The sequence below is a fragment of the Cucurbita moschata genome, unplaced genomic scaffold, assembly GCF_002738365.1.
Source record: "Cucurbita moschata cultivar Rifu unplaced genomic scaffold, Cmos_1.0 Cmo_Scf00018, whole genome shotgun sequence".
NCBI classification, from domain to species: Eukaryota; Viridiplantae; Streptophyta; class Magnoliopsida; order Cucurbitales; family Cucurbitaceae; genus Cucurbita; species Cucurbita moschata.
In genome coordinates this window covers 1,956,479-1,975,400 of record NW_019268534.1, presented here as the reverse complement: position 1 = coordinate 1,975,400, position 18,922 = coordinate 1,956,479, and the positions used below count along the sequence as shown (strand labels likewise).

General features: G+C 37.3%; 4 protein-coding genes across 9 annotated transcripts; all 4 read left to right on the top strand.

The window, feature by feature from the left end:
- The first annotated feature begins 7 nt into the window (after positions 1 to 7).
- LOC111456391 (protein DEHYDRATION-INDUCED 19-like) lies at positions 8 to 3,880 on the top strand. 2 transcript variants are annotated; one of them, XM_023098233.1, is made up of 6 exons: positions 8 to 348; positions 477 to 622; positions 1,777 to 1,854; positions 2,001 to 2,257; positions 3,362 to 3,444; positions 3,576 to 3,880. In XM_023098233.1, exons 1-6 carry the CDS (start codon positions 276 to 278, stop codon positions 3,650 to 3,652), a joined length of 714 nt encoding a protein of 237 aa, XP_022954001.1. In that variant the 5' UTR covers positions 8 to 275; the 3' UTR covers positions 3,653 to 3,880. The 2 variants fall into 2 exon arrangements, with proteins under 2 accessions (XP_022954001.1, XP_022954002.1); XM_023098234.1 differs by lacking the exon at positions 3,362 to 3,444 and having other exon boundaries at positions 14 to 348.
- An 801-nt stretch (positions 3,881 to 4,681) lies between these two features.
- LOC111456552 (nicotinamide adenine dinucleotide transporter 1, chloroplastic-like) lies at positions 4,682 to 8,354 on the top strand. The gene is made up of 9 exons (XM_023098466.1): positions 4,682 to 5,206; positions 5,459 to 5,542; positions 5,743 to 5,849; positions 6,091 to 6,139; positions 6,239 to 6,348; positions 7,030 to 7,124; positions 7,237 to 7,325; positions 7,408 to 7,502; positions 7,804 to 8,354. Exons 1-9 carry the CDS (start codon positions 5,137 to 5,139, stop codon positions 8,038 to 8,040), a joined length of 936 nt encoding a protein of 311 aa, XP_022954234.1. The 5' UTR covers positions 4,682 to 5,136; the 3' UTR covers positions 8,041 to 8,354.
- Positions 8,355 to 9,216: 862 nt separating this feature from the next.
- On the top strand, positions 9,217 to 10,795 carry LOC111456269 (chaperone protein DnaJ-like). 5 transcript variants are annotated; one of them, XM_023098087.1, is made up of 6 exons: positions 9,219 to 9,648; positions 9,732 to 9,819; positions 9,950 to 10,023; positions 10,118 to 10,174; positions 10,244 to 10,407; positions 10,701 to 10,795. In XM_023098087.1, the coding sequence occupies exons 1-5, from the start codon at positions 9,535 to 9,537 to the stop codon at positions 10,382 to 10,384; spliced, it is 474 nt and encodes a 157-aa protein (XP_022953855.1). In that variant the 5' UTR covers positions 9,219 to 9,534; the 3' UTR covers positions 10,385 to 10,407; positions 10,701 to 10,795. The 5 variants fall into 5 exon arrangements, with proteins under 5 accessions (XP_022953857.1, XP_022953855.1, XP_022953858.1 ...); XM_023098089.1 differs by lacking the exon at positions 10,701 to 10,795 and having other exon boundaries at positions 9,217 to 9,648; positions 10,256 to 10,521; XM_023098090.1 differs by lacking the exon at positions 10,701 to 10,795 and having other exon boundaries at positions 10,259 to 10,521.
- Positions 10,796 to 11,223: 428 nt separating this feature from the next.
- LOC111456150 (ATP-dependent RNA helicase DEAH13) lies at positions 11,224 to 18,806 on the top strand. The gene is made up of 12 exons (XM_023097932.1): positions 11,224 to 11,541; positions 12,960 to 13,017; positions 13,149 to 13,227; positions 13,296 to 13,370; positions 13,448 to 13,497; positions 13,594 to 13,654; positions 13,750 to 14,136; positions 14,241 to 14,480; positions 14,613 to 14,843; positions 15,408 to 15,521; positions 15,621 to 16,826; positions 16,945 to 18,806. Exons 2-12 carry the CDS (start codon positions 12,968 to 12,970, stop codon positions 18,415 to 18,417), a joined length of 3,966 nt encoding a protein of 1,321 aa, XP_022953700.1. The 5' UTR covers positions 11,224 to 11,541; positions 12,960 to 12,967; the 3' UTR covers positions 18,418 to 18,806.
- The last annotated feature ends 116 nt before the right edge of the window (positions 18,807 to 18,922 follow it).

Below are 18,922 nucleotides of genomic sequence, written 5' to 3'. Positions count from 1 at the left end.
AACCGTCGGTCCCTGGTTGTTGAGAGAGTAGTTCTACGATAAAACGCGGGAGTTCTTCGTTGGTCATCTAAGAGTCAGAAATCGAAACTCCTAAATCACGAGCTAATTTTTCTTCCCCGTTTAATTTCTTCTTCATTTCTTCGAAACCGACCAACGTAGTGCCGCTTAAGAGCTTTCCGCGAAGGGGCGCTGAATAATTCATCGAAGTTTCGAACGGATTCGCCCCCCTGAATTGAATACGCGCTGGGTTTTGTTTTGTGTTGTTTAATCTGAGAATGGAAAGTGAAGCTTATAGATATGGTCTCTCTGCTGCTGCTGTTTCTTCGAGGGGCTCTAAATCGCAGTCGCGTGAGTCATGTCTCGATCTTAATCTACTGATGATTCGTTGTTTAGTTTTTTTTTTTTTTTTTTTTTTTTTTTTTTTGGGAGTTTTGCTTGTGAGTTTTTGTTTAAACGATTTCTGTTTGGTTTTCTAGATTTTGATTTTGATTACGAGGAGGTGGATGAGGATGATGATGATTTGAATTCGGAATATTCTTGCCCGTTTTGTTCGGAGGAATTTGATTTGGTTGAGCTATGCTGCCATATTGATGACGAGCATCCTTTAGAAGCCAACTTTGGGGTAAGGAAATCGCTAATTTGTCTTTGGTTAAAAGCTTTTTAAGTTTAAAACGGCTTTATTCGGCAGTTTCAGTAGGAGATTAGAGAATATTTCCATTGATATACGTATTGTCTCTTCGATCACTCCATGGTTGAGGCAAATTTTAGCGTGTCTGTTTGTTTAGCGTCGTTCCAGTGGAGTAACCTTACTTGGTAACAACTCCCAAAACAGTAGACTGTTGGAAGCTCGTTTCTTGAATGAGAAGTCCTTTTCTGATCGATCCTCTTATTCACTGTTTATAGAATTTATCATCATCTTTCAAGTATATTGTGACCCACTTAATATGAGAAGTGTTAGGAATCACGAACCTCTACAATGGTATATGATATTGTCGACTTTGGGTATAAGCTCTATGGGTTTGCTTTTAGTTTCCAAAAGGTCTCATTTCAATGGAGACATTATTCCTTACTTATAAACTCACGATCTTTCCTCTTAATTAGCCAATGTGGGACTACTCCTTTCAATAATTTTCAACAAGACTGTTGCTTCAAGTATTATTCTATTGGGCTTGACCTGGAAAATTATATTGCTATGGTTGCCTTTAGCTTGGATACTTCGTGGTATTTTGCTTATTTTTTTCAAACCCGAGTACACTCGGTTGAAAATCGTACTTGCGTGCTTGTCTTGCCTCAGGTCAAGAATGTTTGTCTATGGTTATTATGTGTGAGATCCCACGTCGGTTGGAGAGGGAAACAAAGCATTCTTCATAAGGATGTGGAAACCTCTTCCTAGTAGATGCATTTTAAAATTTTTGAAGGGAAATCTGAAAAGGAAAGCCCAAAGAGGACAATATCTACTAGCGGTGAGCTTAGGCCGTTACATTATGTTAGCACCAGTGACGGAAGTGCATAAATCATTTTGGGGACTAGATTTTCTGCTAGCTTTTGTTATCCTCTTTTCTTTCTTTCTTTCTTTCTTTTTTTTTTTTTTTTTTTTTTTTTTTTTTTTTTTTTTTTTTTTTTTTTTTTTTTTTTTTTTTTTTTTTTTGTGCATTATGCTTTTGTTATCTTTATGTATCCTCTTTTGGAAGTAAAGATTCTCTATTGGTATCTACTTGAAGTTAGTTTTTGTCTTGTTTTTGCTTTTTCAAGAGGTTGGTTTTCATTTCTTTTCAGATATGCCCTATTTGCTCTTCAAGCGTGGGAGAGAATATGGTTGGACATATAATGATGCAGCATGGAGATATATTTAATATATCCTTTTCTTTCATTCTTTAAATATTGTTGTGCCCAATTTCGTAAATCTTTCAACTGTTCTTCCCGGAGTATTTTGTTCTGTTTCTTGCTTATATCCAAGGCATACTTGAATCTATGAACTCAATTCCTTAACATATGGTTACAGTCAACAAAGATTGAAATTCCATAAAGACGATTTTCCTCAAAGTCTTTCTTTTGAGAGAAAAGAGTTACAAGATGATCGTGTAAGAATTCTTTCGGGGTTTTCGTCTCTGCACTTGACCTCCAAGATGGCACCTGATCCATTATTATCATTTTTATGCAATGCACCTGTCGCTAATGAGTCCAAAACTGTTCAGCCCATGCCTTCAAGTAAAGAAAAATTGAAGGAAAGTGATGCAGACGATACATTATTCGAAAGGTAAGACAGAAATATACTTCTAGTTGCCTAGTTATGACTCGAAAATTATGCACTTTTTGCATTGCATCTGTTTCACCATAGTTATGTTTTTTACTGATTCTTTGGCATGCATTCTGGTTTGGTATTTAAAATTTATTCTTGGAGATATCAGATATGTTTTGCTTCTTCCTATGAGCTTAGATAACCTTGAGTTTCTGTCCCGAGCAACTGTGCGTGACGATATGTTTACAGCTATTATAAATGTCTCACAATATGAATTCATTGGTGGTACATAGCTTATATCTTTTCTACAATGCGCGGAAAATTTGATGAGGCCCTGAATGGTACTTGCATCACTGGAATATAGCATAAATAAAATTCATTGATATGTAGGATTTAAAGTCCATCAAAGATCCTTCTAAGAACAACGTGTTTTTGGACGATTATAATGATAGTGCCTAGGATTATATTTAGTTGGGTTATAATACAACGTAGAAGTTTGATATTTGTAGCATAATAGCGTGAGATCTTATATCGGTTGAATAAGGGAACAAAACATTTTTTATAAAGGTGTGAAAACATTTTTTAAAAATTGCGAGGCTGATGACGATACGTAACAGGCCAAAGCGGACAAGATCTGCTAACGGTGGGTTTGGGCTGTTACAAATGGTATTAGAGCTAAGCACTGAGCGGTGTGCCAGCGAGGACGTTGTGCCCCGAAGGGGGTGGATTGTGAGATCCCACGTCGATTGGAGAGGGGAACAAGTGTCGACAAGGACGTTGGGCCCCGAAGGGGGGTGGATTGTGAGATCCCACATCGGTTGGAGAGGAGAACGAAACATTCTTTATAAGGGTGTGGAAACCTCTCCCTAGCATACGCGTTTTAAAAATCGTAAGGCTAATGGCGAGACGTAACGAATCGAAGCGGACAATGTTTGCTAGTGATGGGCTTGGACTGTTACAAATAGTATCTATGTCTCAATGTTTTTCATGTCGGGGCGTTTTTTTGGACAAAACTGTAGTCTTTTATTCTGGGAGGTGAATGTCAGATGAGATCATTCTCTATCTAAATGCATAGCTAGGGGCTACTGTGAAGTTCTATTTCATTTTTCATTTTCCTTCCAGGATCATACTGTGGTCGATCAATCTCATGCCTTTGCATTTGGATCCATTTACCAAATGGCCTAAAATTTCTCTGCACTTCTCATGTTGGTCGAGTTATTTTTGCTTTCCCCCACTGTCTTAGCAATCCTAGCAAGTCTAACTTCTGTAATGGAGGTACCCATATCCCATAATTCAGTACCTCCAACCTAATAAGATTAAGTATGTGCATGTGCAGGGACGTTCATTTATCTTCCTTACCCGACACGAAGCAAGAAGAGAAGACTCGGAGATGCGACTTCGTACAGGGGTTAGTTCTCTCTGTCATCTTAGGCGACGATTTATAATATTGAGCACGAATACAGAAGAGGGAAGTTGTATCAAAATTGTAGTGTTTTTATTCCAATGATCATATTACCCTTTGTGAATTAGTAAAAGATAGTTAGAAAGGGTAAGCATGATCCAAGTTGTTTTCCTGTTTATGGAAGTATAGTTAGCTTCGTGGTGTTCTTCAATAAAAAGTTAGTAAATTGGCAGTCAAGATGAGTAAGCCTGCATAGAAAAGGTAGTATCAAAATTCAACCAAACAAGCATCTAATGCCAACCATCATTGAACTTTCATCGGAGGTTTATATCTTCATACTACACATTACAAAAAAAGAAAAAAGAGAGAGAATCCCTCCAAATTGGTCGATCCTATTATTAATGGTTAGATGTGGATTAAGCATTCATGCACGTGACCTGCAAAATGTAACAATCGAAATGTTGATGTGATACTTGTTATTACTTCTGATGCCTGATTTAATTGAATGAGGTAAGATGTCACAATCGTTTTTAGCATTAGAGTGGACTTACTCATTCTAGTCGTAATATGTTTATAGGTCATAGAATGACTTAGGGCTTCTCCTCTTTGTTTTCAAATTTAGATCAATTCGTGTATCTGTTTTTCCTCAACTTAATATCAGGTCATGGGTATATGTATTAAACACCCTTGAGCCAAGAAGGCCCACCTCGATCTCGACTAAGGTGGGCCCACATGTACTTTGGTTTGTGGCTCATCTCGCCCTAGTCCCAGGGGTTTAATTTTGTCATTATGAGTCTCATTTTTTGTTCAGTCTGGACCCAAATAATATTAAATGTAACATGTTCTCGATCGTCTTCTTAAATAATTTATTAAAAAATAATGAGTTATAGATTTAAAATCACGTCAAAAAATAAATTTTGGTGAAGCGTGCCATATTTTTAAATTAAGAACATATTAAATACAAATTGAGATTACACCATCTAAACTAATAATTTAACCCTTAAATAAATTGTAATTTAAAAGGAGTGGTTGTGGAGTGGGCGGCTTACGAAGCAAAAGCAAACGAAATCAAAATGGAATTGAATTTGCTAGCATCACATTGATCCATTTGCGGCGAATCGTCTCGTCGGGCCGCAACCGGGCGAGGCTTTTTCGGCACCACGGTGATGACGACGACGAAGAAACCAAAGGGCCCATAAATTTTATTTTTCAGTTTTTCCTCGCGATTTCTGATCCACATATGAATATCCCTCAGTTTCGTGTACGATTCAACTTTCCCATGTCTCAACCGATTCCTATTTCTTCTCTGTTTCCGATTGCTGCCCTCCTAATCGAATAGAATAGCCTCGGCACCAATCGGCTTGACTTTCCTCTCTCCTTGTTCTGGCCATGCGACTCTGGTTTTCCAAGATCTGCCTCTCGAAAGAGGGTTCTTTTGGTGATTCTTGCGCTCAAATCATTATTTATTTTTCTGGCTATTTGATTGAACACTGCCATGGCTACCAATTCTCATGCCCCTACTCCGAGAGGTCTTCTCTGTAATGCGGGAGCTGGTGCTGCTGCTGGTAATTGCATCTCTTTAATCTCCGTTTGCGGATCCATTTTCTTGTCGATTGGATGATAATCAAAAGCATCGCACCGTGTTCCTTTCGGTGTAAATTTGTGGCATATGAAGCTGAAAGATTTAGTTGCTTGAGATGTGTATCTGTTTGTTGCGCTTGTTTGTATGATTCAAAAGGGAGGGGTGGGTTAGGCATTTGATTTCTGTCTCTCGATTAGCTTGAGAACTTGAACTCTATTCTTGAATTACGTTATAGGAGTTCTTGCTGCTACGTTTGTGTGCCCTTTGGATGTTATCAAGACCAGATTTCAGGTTCATGGACTGCCAAACATCGGGAAAGGTATGGCGTTTCTTTTTGTTTACTGATCGCAACAATTGGGCTACACTATGTTTTGCTTCTATTTGCCCATATCTATGAACATTGCAAATGTGAGTTGCATTATTATCTTAGCTATTGTGGGTTGATTGGAGGGTTTGTATCACAATGAAGTGCTATTTATGATGTTTTCCTGATGATTTTGTTCTGTTCTATCTATTCAGGGAGTCTTATAGTTGGTAGTCTGCAGCAAATTTTTCATAAGGAGGGGCTACGTGGAATGTATAGAGGACTCGCACCGACCGTGCTTGCGTTGCTTCCTAACTGGGCTGTAAGTCGCGAGTCATGTTTATATCCCATAAAGTTTGTGTACATGAATCTCATAAAGTTGGGGCTGTAAAACAATGTTAGCCACCTAATATTATCTACTGTGCTTGCATAACTTCCTTAGTGTAGAACCTTGACACAAGCACTACCTCAGTGTTTTGATTGTAATAACATGGTTTTTTGTATTTGCTTAAGAATAATGTAGCTATTTTTCTTTTGTATGACACAATATCTGCCTATGGCAGGTCTATTTCACAATCTATGGGCAGCTCAAAAGCTTTCTTCGTTCGGATGGTTAGTTTTATTGTCCTTTTATTCGTCGTTTTCTTCTACTTTTTTTCCTTCCCGTTAAGAACTTTATTTTTCATTGATGTTCTCATGGTATATGTGCAGTTGAAAATCATCAGCTTTCAATAGGTGCTAATATGATGGCTGCTTCTGGAGCTGGAGCTGCTACAACTATTGCAACGAATCCTCTATGGGTTGTTAAGACCAGGCTTCAGGTGAGGGTTGCAAGCTCGCGTTCGTTTTTTTCGTTTCTTTGAGGAAATCTCGCGTTCTTTATTAACTTTATATTCTCATCTATGGGAGGATACATCTGGAACTTTAATCCGAACTCCTGGACACTGATTTTATTAGACCCTTAGCCCATAGAGAAAACCTGAAAGAGAGTGTACTCAGATCGTGCTAATTTCCCCGATCCCAAGCCTGTCTTCTAACAAGGGACGGTATCATACTCAAAAAAATGAAACCCATCATGAGAGTTCAACCCTTGCTTCATGAATATGTGGCCTGAGGGAGCATTTGTTGCATTTTGGAAGAACAAAAAGACATCCAAAGGCTTGAAAGGAGTATTTCCGAACCAATCTAGGAAATGCTTAACTTCCGTTCCTTCGAATTATTACCATGAATTTATCTTCATGGACCGAAAGACTTCGAGGGTGAAACACTAAGATCGAAGTGATGACTGAGGTCTCCTCTATTGTGGCATGGGATCCATCTTTGTGGATTGATAGCCATGGAACCTTCTTCAGTTTTATGCAATGATGTTGATTTTCCAGTTTGCACTTAGCCAAGAAAAATTATTAAATCTCTCCAACTGCTATCTTGCCTTAAAATGTGACATGTGAACCTTATGACCATAGACATGGACTAATCGAAACGTTTTGTCTTATATTCTTTAGACGCAGGGAATGAAATCTGGTGTGCTACCATATAGAAATACAGTGTCTGCCTTGAGGAGAATAGCCTCTGAAGAAGGCATTCGTGGATTGTACAGGTTTGCTCTTTCTTATCATGTTGCTATTCTGTTCTATGTATTTTATATGGAGAAGTTCGTGGATTATAAGGATTCTTGGCTCGACTCTAACACTCGATACCATGTTCTACAGTGGTCTTGTTCCTGCTTTGGCCGGTGTAAGTCACGTTGCCATACAGTTTCCAACATACGAAAAAATAAAAAGTTATTTGGCTAGAAGAGGTAACTGTTTAATAACCTATCTCATGTCTTCCCCATAAACCCATTACGAAAAAGCTCGTATTAACTTATTATAGTATCACAGACAATACGACGACAGACAAACTCAGCGCACGTGATGTCGCAGTAGCCTCATCTGTCTCCAAGATATTTGCTTCCACATTGACTTATCCACATGAGGTAGGATCCTAATCGGGTGCATATAATTTTTACCTTCAAATGCACTGTGAATCATTTATATTGGTGTATATATTATAATCTCAACTTTCATGTATCTGAACGAAGTCCTGTTTTATGTCTTATGTTCATTGTTCATATCAAAACCTTGACCTTCTAAAAGAAGGTCGTTACTTAGGATTTGGTAACTCAAAGCATTTCAGTTTCTTTGATGTAAACTCAACCAAGTTCGACTCACATTTTACATCCACGATCCAATTGTCTGTCCAGAAAAATCATATGACATTGCACTCTCCTCTTGCAGGTTGTACGTTCCAGGCTTCAGGAACAAGGGTTTCACTCTGAGAAGCGTTATTCTGGTGTAACCGATTGCGTAAAGAAAGTATTTCAGCAAGATGGACTCCCCGGCTTCTATCGAGGGTGCGCAACCAACCTTATCAGGACGACCCCGGCTGCTGCCATCACATTTACCAGCTTTGAAATGATTCACCGCTTTCTTGTCAACTTATTTCCTCCTGATCCACATCCACACACGTTATGAAGACGAGTAACGTTCACTCAACATTGCACAAACTAATCAACACAATTCATTGGGTACACTAATTGCCCCCCAGTAGTTTGTAGCAACTCAACACAGTCTTGCCTCAGTAAAGCTTCAATGTCGTCAAGTGTCCTTTCGGTTGCGAGGTAGTTAGGTCATTTTTTTCCATTAAAATGTGATGTCGAGGACGATGAAAATGACGATAGTGTGATACATTTTTTGTTTCCTAGTTATTTTGATTGGATATACCATCTATGCCTTTGGAAATTGTTTGACTCGAGGCATGCTGAAATGAGTTCTTCATAGTTTTAGTATCTTGTGAGATTCACATATCCTAAACAGATTTTTATGGCATCTTGTGGCATCTTGTAAAGCTTGAATATGCAACCAATTTAACTGGGAAAACTAGATTTGACTAATAAACTTTGGTTTTACATTAATATGTTTTGAATGGCTTTGTGGGTCAAAAGCAATCTATAACTACTTATATAAAAGATGTTTGTGTTATCGTGAAGACTAGAGAAGGTATGTTATCATGAGGAGTGCAAGATGAGGAATTCGGGAGGGAATAGGACGGCTACAAACAATACAAGACGAGGAATTCATTCGAGACGGAGTAGAGAAAGTGTACTATCATGAAGACTGCTACAAACAAGACAATAAGAAGATTTCGGAAGAGAGTAGAGAAGGTGTGTTGTTGTGAGGACTACTTCAAACAAGACAATATGAGGAATTTGAAAGGGAGTAAAGAAGATGTGTTATTGTGAGGACTGCCTCCAAACAATACAAGACGAGTAATTCGGGCAGAAGCAGAGAACGTGTGTTATCGTGAGGAGTGCAAGACAAGGAACTCAAGAGGGAGTAAAGGTGTATTATCGTGAGGACGGCTACAAACAATACAAGAAGAGGAATTCAAGACAGAGCAGAGAAGGTGTATTATCGTGAGGACGGCTCCAAACAAGACAATAAGAAGATTTCGGGAGGGAGTAGAGAAGGTGCATTGTCGTAAGGACTACTCCAAACAAGACAATACGAGGAATTCGAAAGGGAGTAAAGAAGGTGTGTTATTGTGAGGACATTCCAAACAAGATAAAACGAGGAATTCACGAAAAATTCGAGGGAGAGAAAGAGGATTTCTCCTGTCCCCTAACCCCTAAAGTGAGATAAATATTATAGTTCTTGTGCAGATAATAAATATGCATTGGGAAATTTGACAATATAAAAGTAAATGAATTATGTGGCCATAATCATCCAACCAAACGACTTCAGCTTTTTGAACTTTTTCGAGTCCAAACCCAATTCCAACCACAATCAAATCATCTGGCTCACATTCACCAACAATCCATCTCGAACCTTCTTCGCCTTCTTCCTTAATCTTTGTTTTAAACCACGTTACATCCATGCAAAGCCCCTTGTCCTGAACAGATATTCCACAACCCCCATCACCATCTTCTTCATCATCTTCCAGTCGTTTTCTGCTGTTTGCCGGCGAAAATGTCCGGTGCCGGGGAAAATTCCGGTGGTGAGTGCTGTTACTATTCTGTACTTGGACTGTGTAAGCAAGCTTCTGGCGATGAAATCCGAGGAGCTTACCGTAAGCAAGCCATGGTACGTTTTACAGAGAGGGCTTTTCCATTTGGTAATAATCTCTGGTTTTCTTTTAACGGATTCTGTAATTTCCCTCTCTGTAGAAATGGCATCCCGATAAGTGGATGAAAGACCCAAAAATGGCCGCTGAATCTAAACGGCGGTTTCAGCAAATCCAAGAGGCTTATTCAGGTTAAAATCACACAAAAACATTCATATAAATAATATAGAACAAATCTCATTTCATACCTCAACTTTCCAGTTTTTTCAATCTATGATCGATTTTAACAGAAAAAAATCCCTGATTACACTGTTCTTCCAGTTCTATCAAACAAGGGGAAAAGAAGCATATACGACGCCGGATTGATTTCATTTCTTACAGACGATGATGACGAAGTAAGCCACTCTGTTTCCAGGCCGATCCATACAAAAACATTTCCGCGTCAAATAATCTCGAAAACTGATGCGTTAATATTTCTTCGATGAACAGGGATTCTGCGATTTCATGAACGAAATGGTTTCGATGATGAAGAACGCCACACCGCAGGTAAAAGATCAACGAGTTTAGAGATCGATTTTGCAACAAGTTATATTGAATCGGCAATTTGGAAAATAGCAGGGGAAGAAGAAGAAGAACAGTTTGGAGGATCTAAGAGGATCGTTAATGGAGATGATGGTAGCCGATGAACAGCTCGGCTGGGAATTTCAATCTCGTCCTCTTAATGCTAGAAAAAGAAGCCGAGTTGCAGAGATTTGATGCTTTCGCGCTTTTTATTTGACCCGAAATTGGCATCCAAAAAAGCCCTAATTTAATTTAGTCTAATTACAACCATTTAGTCTATATTGTTATAATATATTAAAGCTTTTTTAGATTAATAAATCGATTAATGCTCGTGAAATATACCCATTAAATTATTAAATTTTTAGATCGTGATGTTTCACATATACGGTCACGATTCTGTGATAAAAGAGTTTCATTTTCAAAGGGATTTGTCCATCAGTAATGGGGATCGTGCTTCATCACCCAAAAATGCTCGAGGCTCGGGACTTAATGCTCAGGGCTCGGGACTGATAATTCATGTTGATCATTCACATCACTTTTCTTAAATAACATCTTTAATCAAAGAGTCAAGTTTCAGCGTGATCCAAGAATTATTATTTTATCAAATAATGTACTTATACGACTGTATTATCTAAGATTATCACTTAGTAATTTGTTATAAAAAATTATTATTAATAAATAAGGAAGGAACAAACTAAAAATTAGTCCAAAAAATAATTAATAGAGTATAATAGATTATTAATTAATTATAATTATTAAAGATCAAATTTTTATAAGCTAATTAAACGTAAATAACTAATAATTGCAATTAGGAGTTAAATAATTAACTAATAATTTTAGTAAATAGAACTAATTGTGTCAAAATAAATTTAATATATATTAAAATGAATCACTAGTGATTTATTACAATTAAGTAATTAATTATAATAATTTTTGTAAATTAAGAACCATTAATTAATTAAATTTATTTATAAAAAAAAAAAAAAAAAAAAATCAGGTGTTTGGAAGGGTTTACAAAATCCAGTGATGCCGGGGAAAGCTAGTTTTTCGTAATCCGCCGCCAACGGCTGCATTTGCAGGTTGAGTTGCCAAGGTTCCAACAGAGGATCACCAACATCAACCGCAAGAGCATTCGCATCGTCGACGAATTGAATCACCGAATTTAGGGCTCTGAACTGGTTCGTCGTTTCAATTGCTTCAACTCTTAAAAGACTGTTCATCAATTCAGTCTTACCTCGCCGCACGATAGACTGAAAGACGTGTATAATTGCACGATTGACCTATCTGAAGTTCCTTCCGTCTCGCGCTTACCTCCAACTTCACTAAAAGACTTGTATAATTGCAGCTTTCAGGTGTGTGTATGTGTCTCTCTCTCTCTGCACGTTTAAATTGCTCAACTTGGGTTTACTGCATGGCATGGGGCTGGGGAAATCTCAAATACAGTTAAATAAACACCTTTGAAATTCATTCAATTGGTTCGATGTATAGAATGAGATGCATGAGAAGATTTCTTGTTCCTATTTTGTTTGGAGTAAAAATTTGATTGGGTAGGTGGGAATTACAGGCCACATTTACTGTATTCCTCCAAGCATAGGGAATACTGCACAAACTTGCATCAGACCTGTATCCAAACCTCTAACTTGCAGAAAATACATCTCTTTTGAATCCTTCTTTCCAGAAATAACTTTTTTGGGTTTGTATGGATCATTTGGAGTTGGAGATTATTTTCTTTGTTTGAGTTTAGTTTCATTTTACTTTTTATAAATGGAAAGCAATAGTGCAAGTGCATGTAAATCTGAAACTCCTTCTGGTTCTAGTAATTGTAATGCAACTAAGCCACCATTGCCTATACAATTTGAATCTTGGAAGAAGAGACCTAATAAATCAACCTAATCAACCTCTACATTATGGATCATTTCACTAGATTAGAGAATAACAAGAAGAGGTGCAAGTGTAATTATTGTGATAAAGAGTATGCTTGTGATGCTACTTCTGGTGGAACTAGCACGTTAAAAACACTTAAAAAATTAGTGTAGAAAGTACCCATATAAGATGGAAGACAAATGACTAACCACTTTAAGCTTTAAATCTTCATTAGATGGGAAGTGTGGTAGTAATTTTGAAACTTCATTATTTAGTCAAACAACATGTAGAGCAACATATGCTAAGATGATAATTATTGATGAGTTGCTATTCAAATTCGTAGAGAAGGAGAGTTTTAGATTGTTTTGCAGTACTACATGTCATAGATTTGACCATTCATCAAGAGTAACCATTGCTAGAGACATATTTCAACTTTATTTTGAATAGAAAAAGAAGTTAAAATCTTTTTTAGTTAGTAATTCCAAGAGGGTTTGTCTTACAACTGACACGTAGGCTTCATTGCAAAACATTAACTACATAATAGTCACATAATTGATAATGCAAGTTCCACTGATGTGGCTGTATTGTATATTATGAAAAGACTTAAAACTTGTCTTAGATGGAGAATTACTACACATGATGTGGGCACAACATGATTATGAATGAGGGGCTCAAGGAAATGCACGACTCCATTTCTAGAGAAACTCCCCCAACCTCAAGAAACCACAAATAGAAATTCTAGTTACTTTAGTTTATATGCTTGCTCTCTTTACTTTATTTATCACTGTTGTTATTGTCAATTCCAGTATCTACTTTTTGTAAGGTTCTTATGTTAACATGATTTCTTTGGCCATGATCTTTCCTTTAACCTTATATTCATCATTGAAGTTTGGTCATTTTTGTGCAGTGTACTAAATGGAAGACCTTGTCAATGATCAGCTAGATTGTGGGAAAGGTTCATGGAGGTATAAGAAATTTCTTTGTTACTAATTTTTATAGGAAGAAAAACTTTTTTTTTTAACATTATTTGAATTTTGATTATGGGTTTCTATCTATAGTTTACTTAAAAAGCCTTTATTTTCGTTATATTTGGTAGTATGGATGGTGGTGGTAGCAATCAAGTCATCTTGTATGGGAGTAAAAAGAGCGATAAGAAGAGAAAAAACATGAATAAGGTAATGTGACAATGTTGCCATTTTCATATATTTTATTAAATTTTGAGATCAAAACTTTTCATGTACAGGGATGTAAAGGCACTCAGATAAATAAAAAACCAAAGTTGAGCAAGTCGCAGAAAAAAAAGATGATGAAATTGGAGGTAGGAGCATATGCAAGTTTAGCGGTTCCTTCTCTATTCTTTTACCTGACTGAATTATTTTGGCTTTATCTGGGCAGGAGGAGAAGGAAAAATCACTTTTACTATCGAAAAGCTTGGAGACATTAGAGTATTTCCCCACTAATTTCTTTGATAACATTTTTCAGTTTTTTTAATGGGTAAAATATAATAATGTTTCTCACTGTTTCAATCACTCATGATACAGGAAATATAAGATTCCAGATGATGCATTTCTTCTTTTGCGATCTTCTGTTAATATTGGTCAGGTTGGTAACATCGAATCATTAACTGATTTGATAATTTATTCAATTTCCTGAAGATTCTGTTTTGCTAAGTTATTCAGTGTGAATAATGGATATAGGATGAAACAAGATTGGAAAAACGTAGCAGAAATATACAATTTTCTAAAGTAGGAATAGAGTTTCCAAGGAATGAACAGCAGTTGGAGAAAACTTGCTCTGACACATCTCAACATGAAAGTCATCTTGGATCTCTTGAAATTTCTCCGAGGCATCAACTTTCTGCCGAGGCTGATGAGGATTGCCCTTGCATAGAAAAAAGAGAAGTGTCAAGTGGTTTGGATTCCTTTCAAAATCTGGACAGTGGTAACGTAGTCTCTAATCAAGGAAAATCCCTTTCTGCCTTGCCAGATGAAGTTGAAAATATTTGTGCGGTTGTACTTGAAAGTGGAAGAGATTTATCTTGCACTACCTGCATGAATGGTGACTTTAAAGGACCTGAGATAATGGTATGTTATGTGTCATTTGTAGTTAGTTAGAACCTCACTTGTTCAATTATATGTATTGGATTGTTATTGGTTAGGAGCTGACTATGGATCTAAATGATTTGAAGGATAAGAGGGACGAAATTCCAAAGGTAGAAATTTGTACGACATCTGACCCGCTTCCAGAATTGAGGCTTTTGTCTAGGCCAATTGTGGTGCCTGTATTGAGGCCATGTGAGGTTGAAGACAAACGAAAAGATCTCCCAATAGTCATGATGGAGCAAGAGATTATGGAAGCTATAAATGAGAACCCCATAGTTATTATATGTGGAGAGACTGGTTGTGGCAAAACAACTCAAGTTCCTCAGGTTTTTTTTTATTTTTATATTTGTTATTCATGGTTGACTTTTACCGACTCTTCTTTTAGAGGCGTTTTAATTTATCATTTTTTCTTGCAAGCTTACATTTTCACAAATTTTCCTTTTTCTTACAATCTACAGTTTCTGTATGAAGCTGGCTTTGGTTCATTACAATCTAGTCACCAGAGAGGTACCATTGGGGTGACTCAACCTCGGCGTGTTGCTGTGCTTGCCACTGCTAAGCGTGTTGCATATGAGCTTGGTGTTCACCTAGGCAAAGAGGTTGGCTTTCAAGTAAGATATGACAAGAAAATTGGAGGTAGTAGCTCAATCAAGTTCATGACTGATGGAATTTTACTTCGCGAAGTTCAGGTATTCCTTTTGAGATGTGATTTTCCCTCCCAATGTATTTTTAGTTTAAATAACGTCTTATGCAATAATCTTATATGTTTCTCCATTTTGATTTTAGTGTTTAATGTGATTGAATCTCCTATTGTCATGCTTACAATTAATGTGGTTTTATCAATTTATTGACATGTTAGTTTCAATCCACCTCAAGCTTCTTTATCTGTCACATTTGTGTAGACATAAAAATACGACTTGCAGAAATTTCTCATTTTCTTATTATTTGGGGGAGATTTAAAAAATAAAATGTCATTTTTGTAGCGTGGTGAAGTGTTTAGTTTTTACCATTGTATGTGAATACTCTATGAGACAATACCATTTGTTCCAAATGCGAGTTGGTTTCCTCTGCAATCAACGTTATGGTTTGGAAGTAGAACTAATTTCTTGTCCTTGGTTAAGTGGCCCTCTCTCTCTCTCTCTCATGTCATATATTGTCTCCACTTCTTTTATCTAGTTTGTGAATTAGCTATGATTTTCTGATGATTTATCTATGCAATAGCTGTTGAAGACAAGTTATATTTTATGGTGCAGCATGATTTTCTATTGAAGCGTTACTCTGTTCTAATTCTCGACGAGGCGCACGAGAGGAGTATGAACACTGATATATTAATTGGAATGCTGTCACGTGTTGTTAAGCTTCGTCAGGTAAAACCTAACCTTTATTGTTTGCAAGTATATGGGATTTTTTTTTTCCTTCTAATTGTTTTTCCAACTTCATCTAACTTATCTTATTGCTCGATTCAGGATTTGCATATGAAACAACGACAGATAATGCTTTCAGGAGGAGAAATTAGTCCTGAAGATATGATTTTTCCATTGAAGTTGGTGCTTATGAGTGCTACCTTGCGAGTGGAGGATTTCATCTCTGGGGGAAGGTTGTTTCATGTTTCACCTCCCATTATAGAAGTTCCCACTAGACAATATCCAGTAACTGTACATTTCTCGAGGAGAACAGATACAGTTGATTATATTGGTCAAGCATATAAAAAAGTTCTGGCAATTCACAAAAAGCTTCCACCTGGAGGTATACTCGTCTTTGTTACTGGACAGAGAGAAGTTGAGAATATGTGCAAGAAGCTTCGGGAAGCCTCAAAGAAGTTGATTAAAAAAACATCTGAAAGAAATGTTGGAATTGACAATGGTGCTATTGAAATGAATTCAATTCAGAATTTAGATATGAAGGAGATTAATGAAGCATTTGAAGATCATGAATTTTCAGCTGGTGAGCAAACAGATCGATTTAGCTCTTGCGATAAGGACGAGTTTGATGTAAATGACGATGCGTCTGATGCTTCATACAATTCAGAAACAGATAGTGAGTTGGAATTTAGTGAAGATGATGCATTGTTTGATGAGGATGATGGCAACCTTACTGATGTTTTAAGAGAAGATGCAAGTATGGCTTCTCTCAAGGCTGCATTTGATGCCTTAGATGAAAAGGTTGCCTTTGATAAAATACAGGTTGATCACTCTACAAAAGGTGAATTACCAGCCAAACGTGTCAGTGCAAGAATGAAAGAAAATGGTGAACTTGGTTTCTTGGTTGGTGCATTGCATGTTCTTCCTCTCTATGCCATGCTTCCGGCAGCGGCTCAACTGCGTGTGTTTGAAGAAGTCAAGGAAGGTGACCGGCTTGTTGTTATTGCTACTAATGTTGCTGAAACTTCGTTGACTATCCCAGGCATAAAATATGTGGTGGACACTGGTAGAGAAAAGGTTAAAACGTATAACTCCTCAAATGGGATTGAAAATTATGAAATACAATGGATTAGTAAGGCATCAGCCGCCCAACGTGCTGGAAGAGCCGGAAGGACAGGGCCTGGGCATTGTTATCGTCTCTATTCTTCTGCAGTTTTTAGTAATATATTCCCTGATTTTTCTCTTGCTGAAATAGCTAAAATACCAGTTGATGGTGTTGTCCTTCTTATGAAATCAATGGGTATCAGTAAGGTATGTGTAATGTGTTCTGAATTACTATATTTTCATCTTCACTTGATATTTAGTTTCTTATTTTATTAAGTTTATGGGTTGTTTGATCCTCGTAAAATGATATGCTTGTTTCTTGTAGGTGGTCAATTTTCCATTTCCTACTCCTCCTGAGACCTCAGCGGTACTTGAGGCTGAGAGTTGCTTGAAAGCTCTTGAAGCTCTTGATAATGATGGAAGATTGACACCCTTGGGGAAGGCAATGGCTCGCTATCCTTTGAGTCCGCGCCACTCCAGGATGCTACTTACGGTTATTCAGATTATGAGAAACTTGAAAACTTATGATCGAGCAAATCTTGTTCTTGCATATTCTGTCGCGGCAGCTGCAGCTTTGAGCACGTCGAATCCTTTTGTCATGATGTTTGAAGGAAGTCAAGTCAAGGATGATTTAGAACAATATGATAGATCTCTTGAACTTGCTGACACAAAAGCTGAAGAAAAAGTGGAAAAGTCATTGAAAAAGAAGCTAAAAGAAGCTGGCAAACTCTCCCGTGAAAAGTTTTCAAATCCTACTAGTGATGCTTTGACGATAGCTTATGCTTTGCAATGTTTTGAACTTTCTGAAAGTTCTGTGGCATTCTGCAACACCTACACATTACATCTAAAAACTATGCAAGAAATGTCCAAGTTGAGAAAGCAGCTATTACAACTTGTTTTCAATCATAGTGGTTCTGCTATTGCTGATTCAGACTTTTCATGGACTAATGGGACTTTGGAGGATGTTGAAAATGTCTGGAGGATCCCGTCCAATAAGCATCCTCTTTTACTGAACGAGGAAGAGATAATTGGCCAAGCAATCTGTGCAGGTTGGCCAGATAGGGTTGCCAAACGTATTAGAGAGATTTCTAAGTCAACTGAAGATGACAGAAAAGAACGCACTGGAAAGTATCAAGCTTGCATGGTAAAAGAAAATGTGTTCCTCAACCGACGGTCGTCTGTTTCTCGTTCAGCCCCAGAATTTTTGGTGTACAATGAATTATTGCGTACAAAACAACCATACATGCATGGATTGACTAGTGTAAAACCAAATTGGCTCGTGAAATATGCTAGTTCCTTGTGTACTTTTTCTGCACCTTTAACAGATCCTAGACCCTATTACGATCCTCAAAATGACACAGTATTTTCATGGGTTGCTCCTACATTTGGCCCTCATCTTTGGAAGCTTCCTTTACACAATGCCCCGATAAAAGATAATGCTCATGGAGTTGCAGTGTTTGCATGTGCTTTGCTTGAAGGGAATGTGTTACCATGCTTAAAGAATGTGCGTAAGTTCATGGCAGCTCCTCCCAGTAGTATCTTAAGACCAGAGGCATTAGGCCAAAAAAGAGTAGGCAATCTTCTATCTAGACTGAAGTCCAAGAAGATTAATAGTTGTGCCACATTGAGAGTGGTTTGGAAGGATAATCCTTATGAACTCCATTCAGAAATTTTGGATTGGTTTCAAGAGAGTTATCACAGTCACTTTGAAGACCTTTGGTCACAAATGCTGTGTGAAATACGAGAGCCCCCAGAACGTCTCTCCAGGAAGTTGAAAAGGGCCAAGAAAAAAATTTGATGACCGAATGTCCTTTTGGCAAAATGTTTAGAGAACTTGAAACGTGCTACTATTTATCTGTGTAGAAGATATGAGGACGAAGAAAAGATTCAAACATCTTTTGTAAATTAGATATTCTATTTATACAAAATTTTGGTTCAAGGTTTGCCTTTTAGGCGAGGTGAGTTGTCTGTTCTGTTTTTCAGAGTTCAACAGGAGATGTTCTTGTGTTTTTTAACCATAGTTGTTCACCCTCGTATAACAGGGTTCTAAAGTTTTGATTTGTATATATTTATTAGTGTTACTTGTGCCTCTCTCGTATACCAGTTGAGGTTAATTTTTAGAGTTCTTTCTGTTTTTAACCTTATTTCATTCTTTCTTAAGAAGATTGTGACTCTTGCTTCATGTCATACACTCTTTTGAAAAAGAAGAGATCTACAGAACAGCGACTGACTTTTAGTTGGTTTCTTCTTCCATTTACATGTGAATTTCTTCTCTATGCGTGGTTTTGGTTCTGTTTTATATC